The sequence below is a fragment of the Haliotis cracherodii genome, unplaced genomic scaffold (assembly GCF_022045235.1).
Source record: "Haliotis cracherodii isolate W230 unplaced genomic scaffold, xgHalCrac1.p SCAF_7, whole genome shotgun sequence".
In the NCBI taxonomy this organism is placed as follows: domain Eukaryota; kingdom Metazoa; phylum Mollusca; class Gastropoda; order Lepetellida; family Haliotidae; genus Haliotis; species Haliotis cracherodii.
In genome coordinates, this window is record NW_027266330.1 from 27,588,765 (window position 1) to 27,606,413 (window position 17,649).

The following is a 17,649-nucleotide window of genomic DNA, read 5'->3' on the forward strand; positions in this document are numbered from 1 at the left end:
TATGGTTTCAAGGAATGTATACTACTTAACAGGACCATGAACACCATTCTTACCTGAATTGCAATATTGTTTAAGCATTCGACCTCAGTAATCTATTGCTACGATACAAGCCAAGATAACTGTATCCAGTAACTACTTTATACGCATTTCCACCATAATACCATTTTTTCGTAACGTGATAAACCTCCCCTATTTTTTGAAAAACAACTATTTTTGTATTCGATAGATTGACTGGCATTTCCCATTTACAACAGTCATCATGCAAGAATTCAACTTCATTTGTACGTTGTTGACAGTATTGCCAAACACAAAAAAGTCTTCCGCAAATAGAAGTAGAAAAATATGATTAAATTCCGAAAGTAACTCAACACCAAAACGACAATTTTGTTCCATTTCAGTAACGAATTCGTTCATAAAAAAAACTGAAGACAAAAAGGAACAAAGCATGCACCCTTGCCTCACACCCATGAAGCAACAAATATACCAGATACTCTGTTGTTTGAACGAACACAAACCTTTACATTACTGTACATGGATGATAACATTTTACCCATTTTAGCACTCAAACCATGTTTGTACAATGGCTTCCATAGATGTCGTCAAGGTCAGCTGATTTATTATGTTTCTTGGCACTGATGCTTTCAAAAAGTTCGGATCTGGCGATTGGGGATTCTAATATGTCAATTGTCAGTTCTTGCACATAACCTTGACATGTCACTCTCTCCTCCACCTCACCAAGATTATCCTGAACACCCATTGGTTCAGAATTCAGCAACGAGAAATAGTCCCCCCAGTCTTGTATATCAATAGGGTCGGGTCGTTGCGGTCGTCCAGACACACGCTTTATGATGTCCCACAAACGTTTAGAGTCTACAGCTTCTGCAATTTCTAGGTCATTCATTTTAAAATGTGCAAACTCTTTCTTGATTCCACACAGTTTTCTGTGTTCATTGTAAACTTTGTAATACTTAATGAGGTATAAGTTATCTTTAGTTTCTTCTGAACGCATTTAAATAATGGCATCGTTCATGTTTTTTAAAGAGACATTCATCATCATCGGGGAACATGTCACTCGATGCTAAACCATAATCTATCACACTACACCCTAAATGCCCAATAGGGGGCACGGGTGGCCCAGTCGTCTGAGGCCCCGCGATTCCCTGTGCAGAGTTAAACCCCAACGTTAAACCCCAACTCACTCAATCACTCACTCACTAAAAGCCCAATACATATACAGTCACCGATTTGATAGTCAGTTCCAAATCTTCCATTCACAATATGTATGTTCAGAAGTGAACACATTTCCGAATAGTTTTTCCAAAGTTAGTCATTAATTTATCACATGAATATCTTTCCATTTTGGAAAAATTGTGGAAAAAAATATACTTGGTAATTATTACTTTCGTTCTCCACATAGTCCCACGTCACACCGGTTTTACTGTTCATGTACAATGGACCCGTGAAGATCCGCGGTGAATAGGTCTTCAGCAACCCATTCTTGCCATAAAGGGCGACTATGATTCGGATCGGGTGGTCAGACTCGCTGTCACCATGTCCCAAATGCGTGGATCGATGCTCATGGTGTCGACCACTGGATTGTCTGGTCCAGACTCGATTATTTACAGACCGCCGTCATATAGCTGGAATATTGCTTAGTGCGCCGTTAAACAACAAACAAACAAACAAAAAAATCCAAGTACAATGATAGAAACAGCTGGGTACTCTTACAGTGTACTCAATAAAAAAAACCAGCAAAATCTCTATCCCATTTTGTCTATCTTTGTTATCATACCAGGTCGATCTCCCCGGCTGGATATATGTAAACAAAGCATAATGTAGCTCTACTGAAACCAAACATACTTTTATCCAACAGAATAGTAATTACATGTTCTCTGTATCGAACATCAATAACATATCTTACCAGTGAATAATTTATCAAAAGTTTTCCTCCCGAATACCTTCCGAACTTGGGCCTTTGTGGCTTGTAAACAAAAAAGTTTACATTCTATTGACTATGTTTCATATAAAGCAACAATTTTCAGACACAAAAGAAACAAAGCCAATGTCGGACAGTTTGTTGGTTAAATCTTCTATATTCCTTGCAATGTAAGATATGCTTTTGCATAACCTTCGACCTTGACGTCATCACCCGCTCCTGATCCACAGAAAAGTAGCTGGCATGTACTAAATGACAAGCCTGTCATTCTTATAATAGACCCTCTTGTTCTCAGATCTGAGGAAAGTCAGTTTCTCATGTTGTCGCTTTTTACGAAAAATTGCAAGAAACAAAATCACTCAAAATCCCAACTCACTCACTAAACATTGTATATAATTTGATATGCTGCCACACTCCTGGGCGACCCAAACATACGTAAATCAAGTTTTTAATAGCAGCAAACGAAAAAGCGTTACCCATTTGTGGCTGCCGTTTTCATCCTGTGATTTCAACATGTCATAACATGCTTTGGGGTTTCGATAACTGTCCATATACAACAGCCTGCACAAATACTTTATACAACGACTAAAATAATTAACACATAAGTAGGTTCGACCAACTTCGCCTGGTAGAGCATTGGCTTTTTATTAACATATAAATATCGTTTAAAGTAAAAACTCTTTTTTCAATATGTGCACGAGAAGTGTAACCCCAAATGTCCGAACCATATAACAATATGGAAGCTATTTTACTGACAAATATTGTAGATGCTACCTTTAGAGAAATGTTTGGATAATCCTTCAATAAGGTCATAATGGTAAACGAAGCCTTTCTGGCTTGTAGTGCTAATGTTTCACATGCAATACCTAGATATTTATAGTGGGATAATGCTTTCATATGTCCATTTTTCTGTTTTTCTTAGGTATCCTCCATTTCTGAAAACAACAATACATCACTTCTCCAGGTTAACGTCTAGGCCCCATTTGTTACGATAACCTGTTAACACATCAAGTTTTCTTTGCAGGACTATTACAGTGTCGTCAATCAATGTTACGTCGTCTGCAAATAATATCAGTATGATATGGGTTAGTCCATCTCCGACAAAAACACCTCTCAATTCACATTTCTTCATTTCATCTACAAGCTCATTTATAAAAGATATGAATAAAACAGGACTCAACATACATCCCTGGCGTACTCCACATGGTGTTGTAAATATTTCAGTTTTCGAACTTCCGATTCTAACAAAAGCTGAAATCTTGTCATACATATCTTTTAGAATTCTAAACATTTTCCCATATACACTTTTCATCAGCAGTTTCAATAGCTTATGTCTGTCAACAAAGTCAATTTGTAGGACAAATACATTATCAATTGTAGAATAGTCATGTCTAAAACCTACTTGACACTCATGTAATACTAGTACTCTATGCACTGTAGCTATATCCTTATACTGGATTCAAGGATAGATGTGAATATCTTACCCATTCCATTTAGCAAAGAAATACCACGGTAATTATTTGGATAATAAACATTCTCTTTATTACATAATGGAATAAACATGCCGACATTCCAACTATCGGGATAAACACCGCCATCCAATATAGCATTGAATAGCGTTTCTTAATATGGTGAAATTGAATTAGCGTATTTAAACACTTCGGGTGGTATACCATCGATACTCGGGGATTTGCCCATTTTAAGTGACTTGGTTGATTTCTCAATGACCTCTCTGGTAATACTTTCTGACAGATTATCCATACTTATACAATAAGTACATTCATCATCTTGATGTGTCATATAATCATTGACAGTTGCATCAAACCCATCACTGCTGTTACAACGAGTCGGGTTGAGTAAATCTATAATATATAGAAACTACTTCTCTGACGAGATGTGCATCTTCTCATTATGGTTCTGGGTGTTTTCGCTTCTGTGACAGCTGCGGTAATTTGAGCGCGTTATGTAAAGTATTGTTGTACTAGACCTCGCTGTTCAATCATCTAGTCGACACGAAGGATCTGTAAACACGCCACGGTGCAACGTGATCAGAGGCACAAAGACCACGAACGCCATATTCTAAAGTGAAGGTAAGGCTCTTGTTAGGGTGAGAGAAAGTATCAGGCGAACAAGCATATTTATTATGCACATTTGAATCCTTGCGTTATTTCTAAGGATAATATTTGTTAATCTTTTGGTTGTGACTCTTAAAAAAGTTGTTAGCCTTGTCACAAGTGAGTTGACACGAAGGGTTGGGGAAATATGATGTTCATGTTGGGAAAAAAATATATGTAATAAATGTTCGGTCCCTAGTTGGACAAGATATACCACAAGGCAGATCTGATAGATGTTTATGTATGTTTTGATTAATCGTGTTTGTTGAGAATTCGTTTCAATTTTGCTATTTACACAGAGAAAAGGTTGTGCTGAACTGGAATATGTGTAAATTATGTGAAGCTTATCACGCCCTCATCATACAAGAGTCAATTTACCTGCTTTGAAATGGTGGTCATCCTTGACATTCTACAATTCGGAGGACGGTGACTCTAGGTTCTACTACACCAAATCAGTACCAGTTTGGACAGTGCGGTGAGTTTGGCTTAACACCGTTTTGAACAGTATTTATATTCCAGTTATACCCTGGCTTGTCAGCTTCAAATGGGACGAAACCCACCATCATAGGTTTCTGGCACGCCCAAGAAACGCAACTCTACACAGCGAATTGCGACGCCTCAGACGACTGAGCCACTAGATGACTGTCCAGGTAATTGGCCGAAAAACGCGAGATTGGTCAAGAAAATAGTTGCATATGACTGTATAGGCAATTGACACAAAAGCACGAGAACGCGAAATCGTGTCATTGGCGAAGTGTCGCAATCTCGCTATCTCGCGTTTTTGAAAATAGTTGCACATAACTGTATAGGCAATTGACACAAAAGCACGAAAGCACGAGAACGCGAGATCGCGACACTAGTAAAGTGTCTCAAACTCGCGTTCTCGTGTTTTTCAAAATATTTACAATGAACTGTATAGGCAATTGACACGAGAACGCGGGATCGTGACATTGGTCAAGTGTCGCAATCTCGCGTTCTCGCGTTTTTGAAAATAGCTGCATATGACTGTATAGGCAATTGACTCAAAAGCACGAGAACGTCACTAAAGTACGCAGTAACAACTTTATCGTCAGTTTAATCAGTCAATGAGATTATCTGTAGTTAAAATTATTCATTGTCATGTCACATAAGGCCACAAGGTTGCACTAAACTCAGTATCTCGTGTGACCGCCCGGGGCAGCAATCACGGTTCTGCATCTCCTCTGCACTGACTGGTTAAGCGTACGAATTCTGTCCCGCGGAATTCGGCGCCATTTTGCTTGTAACGCGTTGGCCAGTTGTGGAGTGTCTGCGGCGGTTCTGACGTTGACGTACACGTCGATCGAGTTCATCCCAGAGTTGTTCCATTGGGTATAATATGTATAATTTATGATGTAGCTAAGGTACGTGCACGTGTAAAAACTGTATTTTGCTGTCAATCAAAGAAGATCTTCAACACCTTATAATTGTAAACTGTTTTGAAATGTCTCGCCTCATGAACACGTTCCTTATTTCAATATTGTATTCAGTTCCACACATGGCTGTACACAACATTTATATATTTTACATGTAAACGACGTGGGCAAGCTACATGGGCAAGCATAACGGTAAACACAAACGTGTGTTAGTTTAACATTTTTATGTGTTGAAACACGTATTACTTTAAAGGGAAATATAAACATTTAGTCTGGTCGGGTAACTAACTCTGACTATTGTTTCCTGAATAAAATATGATTTACTTCAGATATACCTCTTATTTGTTGGTGTCATGTGACACCAGATGTTGTTATGAACCAGTACTCCTGTATAGAAATATGGAACATCAATGCTTGAGAATGCTAGTGAATAACCAATTTCGAGATGCCAACGAAACAAATTCCTGACTACGTTGACAATAGCGGTAAGAATATATTCATGGATCAGTGATCACCCAGTTGTTTGCAGAAAGAAGCTGTTGCCTCAGATGAATAGATGAAGTTATGCCGAAACAGTAAGCTCTTAGAACTCTTAAGCTTGTTTGCCTGCTCGGACCATGTCTATACATCATGTATGAAATGTATGTACATGTTAAACGCATTGACAGACAGTATTATTATCTTGAACGAATTCTGCAAACGAAGTAGACATTTGGGATTCCATTTATGCACACGAAGATGTTTTATTTATCAAAATATGCCTATGTCACCGACTTTGCTGCAGGCTTCAATGCAGGGATGGAGTACACAAAAACTATTCAGAGACAATCAATTCAATCAATTAATTAGTGTAACTACCAGTGCAAATGAAGAATGTTTATTATAACATGTCATTGTGTGTTTATGCGAATTCTGATTGGTCTTTCGACTCAAACCGTAATAAACGCGAGTATGCGAGATCGCGACACCTGACCAATGTTGCTATCTCGCGATCTCGCGTTCTCGTGCTTTTGTGTCAATTTCCTTTTCAGTCATATGCAACTCTTTTCAAAAACGCGAGAACGCGAGTTTGCGACCCTTGACCAATGTCGCTATCTCGCGATCTTGTGCTTTTGTGTCAATTCCTTATACAGTTATACGCGAGAACGCGAGATTGCGAAACTTAACCAATGTCGCGATCTCGCGTTCTCGCGTTTTTCTGCCAATTACCTGGACAGTCATCTAGTGGCTCAGTCCTCTGAGGCGTCGCAATTCGCTGTGTACGTAAAGTTGCGTCCCTTGGGCGCGCCAGAAACCTATGATGGTGGGTTTCGTCCCATTTGAAGCTGACAAGACAGGGAATAACTGAAATATAAATACTGTTCAAAGCGGTGCTGAGCCAAACCCACTCACTTATTCAGAGCCATGCCGGTCCCTCAGGCTGGATATTGGGGGTACTTATTCAGTATAAAGATGTTATTGTTTTCTTGTCGAACTATTTAAGGCATCTGTGTACAATTGCTGTCGAAGGATGCGATTCACATTTATCATGCGTGTTCAATAGGGCTACGTGCACGGAATAGGAATACACATATTAGCGATATTTCTATTTCTAGGAAGTTTGAGGCAATAGAATAATGTAAGGCGGGATGTTTTGTAGTCAGGTGGGAAAGCATGATAATCTATTAATTAATTTTGTATGGCCTAAAGTACCGACTATGCTGTCGTGTAAAAACATCGGACAATCTCATTTTAGCAGAATGCTACAAATTGGTCTTGGAGAATTTTGTTTTAATGAATAATAATGTGATTATTTCTGTAACTGATACAGCAATACTGCTGATGTGGCTTTAAGCAATATTTACTCTCTCACTGACAGTGGTATATATTGTTTCCAGCTTCCTCACCCTTTAATGTTTTCACTATCCATGAACATTCATGTACACAATTTCTTTTGTTAAATTATGTTTAGCATGTTGAGGGTTTTAATTTAAAGTACATAGAAAACAGCACCAAAGGGAGAGGAGTCTACTCTACTCTACATGGGTCTTTGTGTATGTAAATTACATGATAGCATTTTCAAGCTTAAGTCATACATTTTCTAAATGCTACTTGGAGAATGAAGAGCATGAAAGAAGCATGACCACTGTGCAGGACTACTAATGTGCGCATGCGCCTTAACCTTATGATATCACGCATGCGCACGGACAGCGTCTAAAAAACGAGAACGCGAGATCGAGAGAAAATAAAATGTCACATTCTCGCGTTCTCGCGATTTTGTGTTTTTGTGGCCTAATTTGACAAGTCGAGATTGCGAGATTGCGAGATTTTGCATCATGTCCAAATGTCGCATTCTCGCGTTGTCGACTTTTCACAAAAAGTGCTATGTATCAAAAACACGAGAATGTGAGAACGCGAGAACGCGATATTTTGTCCAAATCTCGCGATCTCGCATTCTCGTGTTATTGGCATATTTAGCTCGTTTCCAAAGGTCGAGATAGCGAGAATGCGAGATCGCGAGAATGTCCCTTAAAGTATTCCATAACTACCTGTAGGAACATATTGTTTATACTCGTCCATGTTTTTGACGGACAATACAATTTACATGCTCGGTAATAGTGAGGACGGGCATCATTGTGTGTTTCCGTGCTTTGTTCAGGTGAACAATTGACTTGTCCTTGCATGTGTTTGTGATTGATGCCACCTGTCTGGCAGAATACGCTCACCTTTTCGCGAACACCCGTTGGATGGCCTGAACCACTTCGGATTTTTATCCCACATCAGTCTGATACACCGTGATATAACTGAAATACTGTTCAAAGTGGTGTTTAATGCGATCACCGTAGTGTGTTACTGCAAGTGTCAAAATTTGGTTTAGTGATGTTATGTAATATGCAAAATAAAGCATATTCAATTATCCAATTGATTAGAATATACTTGCGTCAGTGTATTTTATCAACGCCCAAAACCGTATTTGTTAAACACATATAACAACAGATCATATATGCGCATGGTCCCTTGACTTACTATTAGCTTAAATAGGCCATTCCGGAATAAATTAGTTCCCCCAAAAGCGAGGAACATCTGTTTTAGTTTGTTTACAAGAAATATATTCCAAAAAATATCCTTATTAGATGAGAAGGTCTGTTAAGAACTACACCAGTAAGTCAATCACAATGACAGAGCGTCGTAATACATTATATTTACATCAAGTACAAGACGTCAAAATGGCCGACACGATAAACATGACGGGAGATATTTCAAGCCTTTGTGATCACTGATCAGTTGGCCGATCATTGAAAGGTGATTGTAAAGATGTGTCAAATAGATACTACGGTAATTTCATAGATTGCTGTAGATTGTCACTACGATAGTTTGGATTTTTGGGTTTTATTTCTCTAGGATGGGTTGTAGCGAGGGTATCCTTGAACGGGCATGCAACTATGACTTATCTCAGAGTATGCTAAGACGCTACGTTCAAAATTAAAGGGTCTAAATGATGAGAAACAACGCTTCTGTGTGAATTCGTACTAGGGAATTCCCAGGGTTTTCCCCAGGAATGTGGAAGTAGTCAGTGCTTACGTAATTTCAAGAATACAGTCACGTGAAAAACGTCATGTGACCCACCTCTCATCCTATGGAAAAGCCGTATATCGTGTAAACTTCACATTACAAAATTAGTTACTGTTATAACCAAATGAAACACAACCCAATATCCGATAGAGGTAACTGTGCATAGCGGAGGGATATGTTATCTCAATAAACTTGGTACATGGTTTGGTTTGACTTCTTGGCGCGTGTCTGAATTCCATTAACATGTTACATATCCTAAAACTGACTAATCAGCAAATCTCGCTGCGCGCGACAGATACTAGAGCAAGGCATGCCAGAAATACGAAACCTAATGCTTCCGAAAGGAAGTCTTCTGTATCACGTGCGTCGGGGGACCAGCGCCATCTGATTGGCGGTTAACAGTTGTACAAGGCGGAGCAAAGAGCATCGTTTTTCCGTCCATTTTACGCTTGAAAAACTCGACCCTTTTCCGGACACTTTCTAGACGCTAACCAATTAATCAATTTTAATGAATTTTTAGTCGTTTTTCCGTCCAATAACCATATACGGAAAAAAAACGACGTTTCCGTGTTTGCGGTGTGAAGTAAGGGCTATACACCAGTCCCAGAACCTGCTTAGATGAAAATAATATCCACTGGCTCTTTTGGAATGTAACATTATGGTTCTGAAATCATCTGTAAAGAATGTGATAGTGTTCGACAAAACTAAACTATCTCCCCTGTTTAGTTAATGCATTGTATCTTTGATTCCCCTATAAACTCATAAATTATTGGAGAGAAACACTATTTTAAGCTGGTATAACATGACACTGTTGATTGTGAATAAAAAGAATTAAATTTATGTCAGGATAAGCTGTACATTTTCAAAATTATATGGAATTTTAGCTTTGTTTCATTGAAATTGGCAAATAACTGAAATAAGCAAGTTTAGCCACCTTGAAACATTAAACAGTAAGAATGTTTGATGTCATGTGAGTATTTTAAAGTCTTAACTAAATAAATCAATAGAGTTAAGTGTAATTTCCTTCCATGTTGTGGTTTCAAAAAGCTTTTTTCTACATGAGGGTCCATTTCCAATTCTCCGCTTTAATAGGCGGTGTGGTTCACTGGTCAGTGTTTGAGATTGCTGGCAACAATGCACCCTTTTACTTCCTATTTGCTGGTAAAGTTCATTATCCAGCCTTACATATATGATGACTTTAAAGCTGCTTAATGAGTCCCTTGCTTATTGTTGGCCTGAATTCCATGCTCTCTGTCCAATTTTGAGATTTTTTTCTGATTCCTTTCCATGTGTACTTATGTCACCAGCCTATATCATAGGTGATTATACTTTTGATTTTTGGAGTATATGAAAGCACAAACATTTGTGATAGCCCCTCCATAGATGATTTACCAAATGCTGACAGCCATTTGAGTGTTTAATTATATAAACAATGGATGGTGTAAGTTCGAGCAATCTCAAACAATATCAATCGCATCATGTCATGAGTGTCAAAACCATATTCCATGAATGTAGCAGGCCCTGCTATGTTCTGATGATGTCAGCAAAGGAAGGCAAACAACAGACCACTACTCAATTATAAATATGTATTGTAACTGGTTTTGAGGTTTAAAGATTTGTTCAATTTTCTTAGTCGAAAAAATATTTTAGGGTTATATGATCTATGCAGCCTCAATCATTTATAGAATTGACCCCTGACCCCCATCTTTTATGAAATATGAATGAACTCCCATGGTCAGTGCATGAAGGTAAAAACTTCGTTATCAATACAGAAATACCTTTTGTAAAACATTGATGAAGTGTACATCATTAAACTCTCACAACTCTTTCTGTGCATCAAAACTATGTATTCTGGTGCCATATAGACATGCTGGATAGGAACAAGTAGTGAAGTTTAATCCAATTTCCATTTTTTTTTCTGAGAAGCTACATATATATACAATACATAAATCACAGATTTGACAAGTGCAAATATATTCTGATTTGTCTACAGGTTCTACTACACCAAATCAGTACCAGTTTGGACAGTGCGGTTTTCGTAGGCCTTCAGTGCAGATCGAGAGATATCTGCTGGCTGTGACTGGAGGATATTCTGTAAGATTTTTATGTCTTTCAAATGTACATCCATCCAGTTAGTAAAACTGACCATGTTTTTCTATATTTAGTACTGTCTTTTTCAACATGATGACTTATGCTGAATGTGACCACAGCTATTTTCAAGTAGGTGACGTTTGGTGCGTAACTGGGGGTGGTGTGTTTAGCTTCCGGTACTCGGAAAAGGAGCTGACTAAGCTAGTCATTTCTTATTTTTTTATTGCTGCTCTAAGGCCAAACTTTGCACACACGTACAGGTAATAGCTGTTGAATGCTTAGTTATTTTAAAAAAAATATAACGTTACTATAGAAATCTATCATGGGAAAACATTTGGTTGTGTGTAACCTCTTGGGCTGAACTGGCACATCCACGTGGTGGTAGGGTCATCGATGTAGAGTACCAATGATCCGTGAGTGGAGGGTTCTATCCATTTTTTATGCTTAACTTTGGACACTTTACATATAAAAAATTGACACTTTTATCCACCTCGATTCTTTTATTGTATGTTATTTTTACAATTAGCAATTTACAATTTATTTATCAAATGGATCGACTTTACACCATTCAATGCCTCAACAAAGCTTTCAAATAGTTTTATTATTTACATGTGGGGGGCGTTTCCAAATTTGACACATGCGAGACGTTAGACTTGACCCATTCATTTCCGTGTTGTTTCACCAGTGGGGCAGGATACGCACACCGTTTCGCGAACGTCACGTATCATCACTATTGCCACTTTTAATGAAATACTGCAGCGCTATTGAACCGGCCGTTGTATACGAGAAACTACAACATGTGAGTTAAGTGACCCGAAAGTTTGTATGAGTTTCTACACGTTTAATGGCACTGTTAGCATAACACAAGTTGGATAACCCCATCCCTTTTTGTGACTCAGAAAACATATATTTTATCTTAGTTTGGTTAAAATGTAACAACCCATGTACTTGCCCAGTGATGGAGGAAGAGAGGTCTTGATTTAGTCTTTCTTCAATAAAATCCATATCAGTAGATGAAGTTCATATACATGCGTCATCGGCAAATACACCTGGTGATATTTGGAACCTGGTCAGTCATATCATTTATGTCAACTAGAAATAGGAACGGCCCCAGTACAGAGCCCTGTGGGGCACCTGCTTTGGTGAATTGTTTACTTTACCATTACCATTACCCTGTCGAATGCCTTTGAAATATCACAGAATATCATACAAACATATTTATGATCGTCAAACGAATTACAAATTTAATGATACATTTCGATCAGTGTATATGTAGATAAGTATAATTGTTTGGCAAGAATCCCAATTAATATTTGGAAAGTAGTTTAATCTCCAGAAAGTATTCTTTTTAAAAATTAGCCTTTCAAGACAAGATAACTGTGGAATAGGCCTGCAGTTGGAAGGGTGGGATTTCTCGACCTTTTCCACTGTGATGAGAATGTGCTTTGTTCAAGAGTTAAATTAAATAACAAAAGTAGAGGATTGGCTCTCGATAATGATATACATTTTAATAATCTGTGATTGTACTCCTAATATCTGATTACAATTTACAAATAAAATATTAGCGTGTAAGGAAATATAAAGAAGGACATCTGCAGTACACTGTGAATGTATATTTAGTGACGTTCATCGTACATGTAGTGGCAACCAGTATTTCCCTTGTTTGAGGATTGTCGTCCCCTGATATTATTTATACAAAGAAACTTGACACAATCAAGAAATGTTTGATGATCGTTCAGATAAACTCTCGAGGACTGAGGCTTTTTTGAGACCCGTGAAGATCCAGGGTAGAATAGGTCTTTAGCAACCCATACTTGCCGTTAAAGGCGACTATGCTTGTCATAAGAGGCGACTAACGGGATCGGGTGGTCAGGCTCGCTGTCTTGGTTGATGAATGTCATCGATCTCAATTGCGTGGATCGATGCTCATGATATTAATCACTGGATTTTGTCTGGTCCAGACTCGATTATTTACAGACCGCCTTGGGGTGTTGTTGTGATATATGACTTACCTAGGATTAATTAAATACAGCTCTTACATGGATTTTAAACAACACGTAATCATGCTATTAAAAAGAGATAGGTTACAATGTGAAAGAAGTTAGCGATAGTTTTGTAACCGTTCATATATACATGTAGAAGTTGCATTTGACGATTATTTAAATCGGTCTAAAAAAATCGGCAGTTTTAAAAAAAACATGTTTTCAGTTGAGTCTTAAGGGACTGACGTCATGGCGCTGTTCAAATGACCTCCCCCGTGATCTAACGTATCCTTGGTAGCATCGCTCTTTCATTGCTGCCAAACAGGATGGCGGATGAACAAGGATTTCCTGTAAAAGAGTTTGTTTAAATTTGTCGAATATTCGAATATTATTGTCTCGGAAGAAATATGGCAAGAATATGTTTACCATCTCTCATGCCATTGTAACCGTCTACTATCTCTCAAACCACTGTATCCGTCTACTATCTCTCATGCCACTGTATCCGTCTACTATATCTCAAACCACTGTATCCGTCTACTATCTCTCATGCCACTGTATCGTCTACTATCTCTCAAACCACTGTATCCGTCTACTATCTCTCATGCCACTGTATCCGTCTACTATATCTCAAACCACTGTATCCGTCTACTATCTCTCATGCCACTGTATCGTCTACTATCTCTCAAACCACTGTGTCCGTGACACAGCACTTACAAAATTGTCCGAGGCGGGCGTTGGTTCGCTACGAAGTATGTATTTCTCTCAGGACAAAAAAATGAGCAATCCTTGAAACGTTTCAAGAGAACATGTACAAGTGTTGCTCAGCATTCGGCATTTAACAATATTCATCAGTCTAACCAACCGGCCGCTGCTGCTCTTCCTCCGCCATGTTCCCATGACGACGCCATATCATGCCACAGACCGTCGCTTCACGTCGGTATCGGTATCGTGTAGTGTAACCAGCTCGGTAAGCACACTATTTCATGGTTTGCAGTTGCTACACTCTGCTTACATCGGTAAGCACACTATTTCATGGTTTGCAGTTGCTACACTCTGCTTACATCGGTAAGCACACTATTTCATGGTTTGCAGTTGCTACACTCTGCTTACATCGGTAAGCACACTATTTCATGGTTTGCAGTTGCTACACTCTGCTTACATCGGTAAGCACACTATTTCATGGTTTGCAGTTGCTACACTCTGCTTACATCGGTAAGCACACTATTTCATGGTTTGCAGTTGCTACACTCTGCTTACATCGGTAAGCACACTATTTCATGGTTTGCAGTTGCTACACTCTGCTTACATCGGTAAACACACTATTTCATGGTTTGCAGTTGCTACACGGCTATGTTTACATTAGCTCACCCCAACGTGATAAACATGAAGCAAGGTAATATACAACCTTAAATTTAAAATGTCTTCTTTTTGCTGCATAAATTTGGGGATAACCACACTTTGAACGGATAATGAAGTGAAACCTATTTATCAAATATGTTGCTCAATGACATGGAAAGCCCTCTAAAACAAAACAATCATGTTTATATTGTCTTAATGGTATCTCCACAGCAAATGTCAACAGCCATGTTACAAGTATTGCTCAGTGACGTCTAAAAGTGTCAACAATCCTGCTCATTATATTGTTCAATGACATAAAACGAAACTGTTAACAATTACGATCAAGTTGAAATTTCAAGATACTAAGTTGAAATTTCAAGAAACATAAGTTGAAATTTCCAGATCCTAAATTGAAATTTCAAGTTATAATCTTAATGGTTCAACTTATTATCTTGAAATTTCAAGATGATTATCTTAAAATATCAACTTAGTATGTATCTTGAAATTGTAACTAAGTATCTTGAAATTTCAACATAACATCTTGAAATTTTAACTCGGTATCTTGAAAATTCAAGAAAAAAACAAAACAAGAAATAGCCTTAAACGGCTTGCGTACAAAGCTGCCAACACACGTTTTAAAAATATTGTTCAATGAAGTCAACACTGCAATGCTCAGGTGAGGTTCTTCCGTGTGATTGTCCAATCGGTGTAGATGGCAAGACTATACCACATCAATGCTCAAAAGCTTTAAAAAACCGAGATTGATCCCAAACAATAGATAAATAACTTTATTGACTTTTCTCAACCTGCCATACTATCTCAATATTATACCACGGGGCGATATATTGACTTTGGGTCACATATGGGAGTTCTACAATTCTTATCATGAGCATCGATCCACGCAATTGGGACACAATGACATGCATCAACCAAGTCAGCGAGCCTGACCACCCGATCCCGTTAGTCGCCTCTTACGACAAGCATAGTCACCTTTTACGGCAAGCATGGGTTGCTGAAGACCTATTCTACCCCGGATCTTCACGGGTCCGATTATTTACAGACGGCCGTCATATAGCAGGGTGTGGTGTTAACAACTAACAAACAAAAAGCAAACAATTTTTTCTCGTCCACTTTCACTTGATTGTCTGGTCAAGACTCGATAGTGCGCAGTTTGCTGTCGTATGGCAAAATACTGCTGCGCGGCGTCAGACAACAAACATATACTTTATTTATGCAGGTTGTGTGAGTGGCGGGCGCGGGTGCTACCGGTAGAGCAACACATACGTATCCTTTTCGTGAACACGACGTAATTCCTGATTTTCAGTGACCCGATAATATAATTTTCATGGGGCGGTCGGGTAGCCTAGTGGTTAAAGCGTTCGCTCGTCACGCCGAAGACCCGCGTTCGATTCCCGACATGGGTACAATGTGTGAAGCCCATTTCTGGTGTCCCCCGCCGTGATATTGCTGGAATATTGCTAAAAGCGGCGTAAAACCAAACTCACTCACTATAATTTTCATAGTTTGATATATTTAATTTCAATGATTCCCGAATTATATATTTTCAATCTCATTAAAATCAGACCTCAGTTCTCGCTACCGCTAAACAAAGATCTTTGTTTAGCGGTAGCGAGAACTAAGATCTGATTTTATTGAGATTGATATATTTTAAACAAAATTGCAATGACTGCGCGAGCGTACGTGTGTGTGTTTGTTGTGCGTGCGTGCGTATGTGTATATTACAGCTATATTTCATCGGGTTGTTAATAATGGGATCTGGACCAGGCAGTCCAGTGATTGGTACTGCGAGGATCGACCCACGTCGTCAGGGTACGATGACACGCCCTCACCCACGTCACCGAGCCTCACCCCTCACCCCTCACCCCTCCATCCTCATACATTTTAGAATCAAATGACCAATGGTCTTTGTCACCAATACAAAGTGGCTGGATGAAATCAAGCAAAATATGTCAGGTGTGAAAACGAACGCTGTGCTCGAAAAACTGCACTTGTTTGAAATGTAAACAAAGCAAAAATACAAATTTTACACAGTGTAGCATTTTCTCCTATTTTGAGCTATTCATTCGTCTATTCTTTAAGACATTGGCTCAACATTTTCAGAATATGCACGGGAAGAGAATAGTAGGGAAAATTAGGGAATTTAAAATAGATACATTGCAATGATTTGATATTTTCAACAGAAATTGTCAAAGTTACCGTCCTGTGTGACGCCATGACGGACGCAAAATCACGCACAACGACAACGGCATTTATCGGAATTTCTGCCTATTTCGGTTCTATTCAATGAAAATTATAACAACAAATAACAGTACATAGATTATCAGAATGTTTCTGATTACTTACATGTCACATTTATGTATATGCGATCCCTGAATCAACAAAAGTCCCCTCGTACAATCCTGCGTACTGTTGAAAGTGTACACGCCATTTTGTAAAAGTGGGTCACAGGTAGTGATGTCATACGTCAACATTGTTGTACATATTTGGTAATTTCTGTGATGTGAAGGTCCTTGAACAGAGTGCACACGATCATTGTATCATGCTGTTTACAGTTTCAGTTATGATGTAGATTTTGCATATGTTTTATACATTTTTTCACAAAATTAATTTCCCTTTGGATATTTGTCAATGTTCAAAATGATATCATACGCAAATATAAACCACAATATGTATGAACGAACCTTTGATAATCTCCCGTTTGTTTGAACATTGTTTACATAACAATTGATAGGTTTGTAGTGTCGAATACGACATTTCTTTCCTTTGGACAAGTGTTACAAGATGAAGAGTAAAGGTAACTGCAGCATGTACGTATTTCTTGGGATGTGTAATAGTCAATATCATAAGTTCATATAACCAATGTCTATGAATAGCTGTTTCATTTTATTTTATAACTAAAACTGAATAGATCTACATTACTTTAACAAAATGGATAATATTTTTCGTAAAAAGATATGCACACATTTATGAAAGAATTGTCTTGGTCTTGGAATTTATTTTTTTTTGTCGTTTTATACACAGAGCCGTGATATCTAACGATTCGCCAGGTGCGTGTTAGCCACAAACAATTTACGAATTATTCCTCTCGTTTTGCATTATGTAATCAATGGGTTTATTCTTTTTTTAATATTGTAATCACAGGATATTAAACTGTTCACTTTATTTCTCCAGGAACTGTAAAATGTATAAAATATAACCCATGCCAAGTACCCTAGCTGTTG

General features: G+C 38.3%; 1 protein-coding gene across 1 annotated transcript in view; it reads left to right on the plus strand.

Annotated features, from left to right (window-relative positions):
- The first annotated feature begins 10,428 nt into the window (after positions 1 to 10,428).
- LOC139448774 (protein O-mannosyl-transferase TMTC4-like) overlaps positions 10,429 to 17,649 on the plus strand; it is a 31,961-nt gene continuing 24,740 nt past the window's right edge. Inside the window, exons 1-2 of the mRNA XM_071230311.1 lie at positions 10,429 to 10,437; positions 11,039 to 11,090. Of these exons, the coding sequence (XP_071086412.1) occupies positions 10,429 to 10,437; positions 11,039 to 11,090 (61 nt within the window). The remainder of the gene's footprint in view (positions 10,438 to 11,038; positions 11,091 to 17,649) is intronic.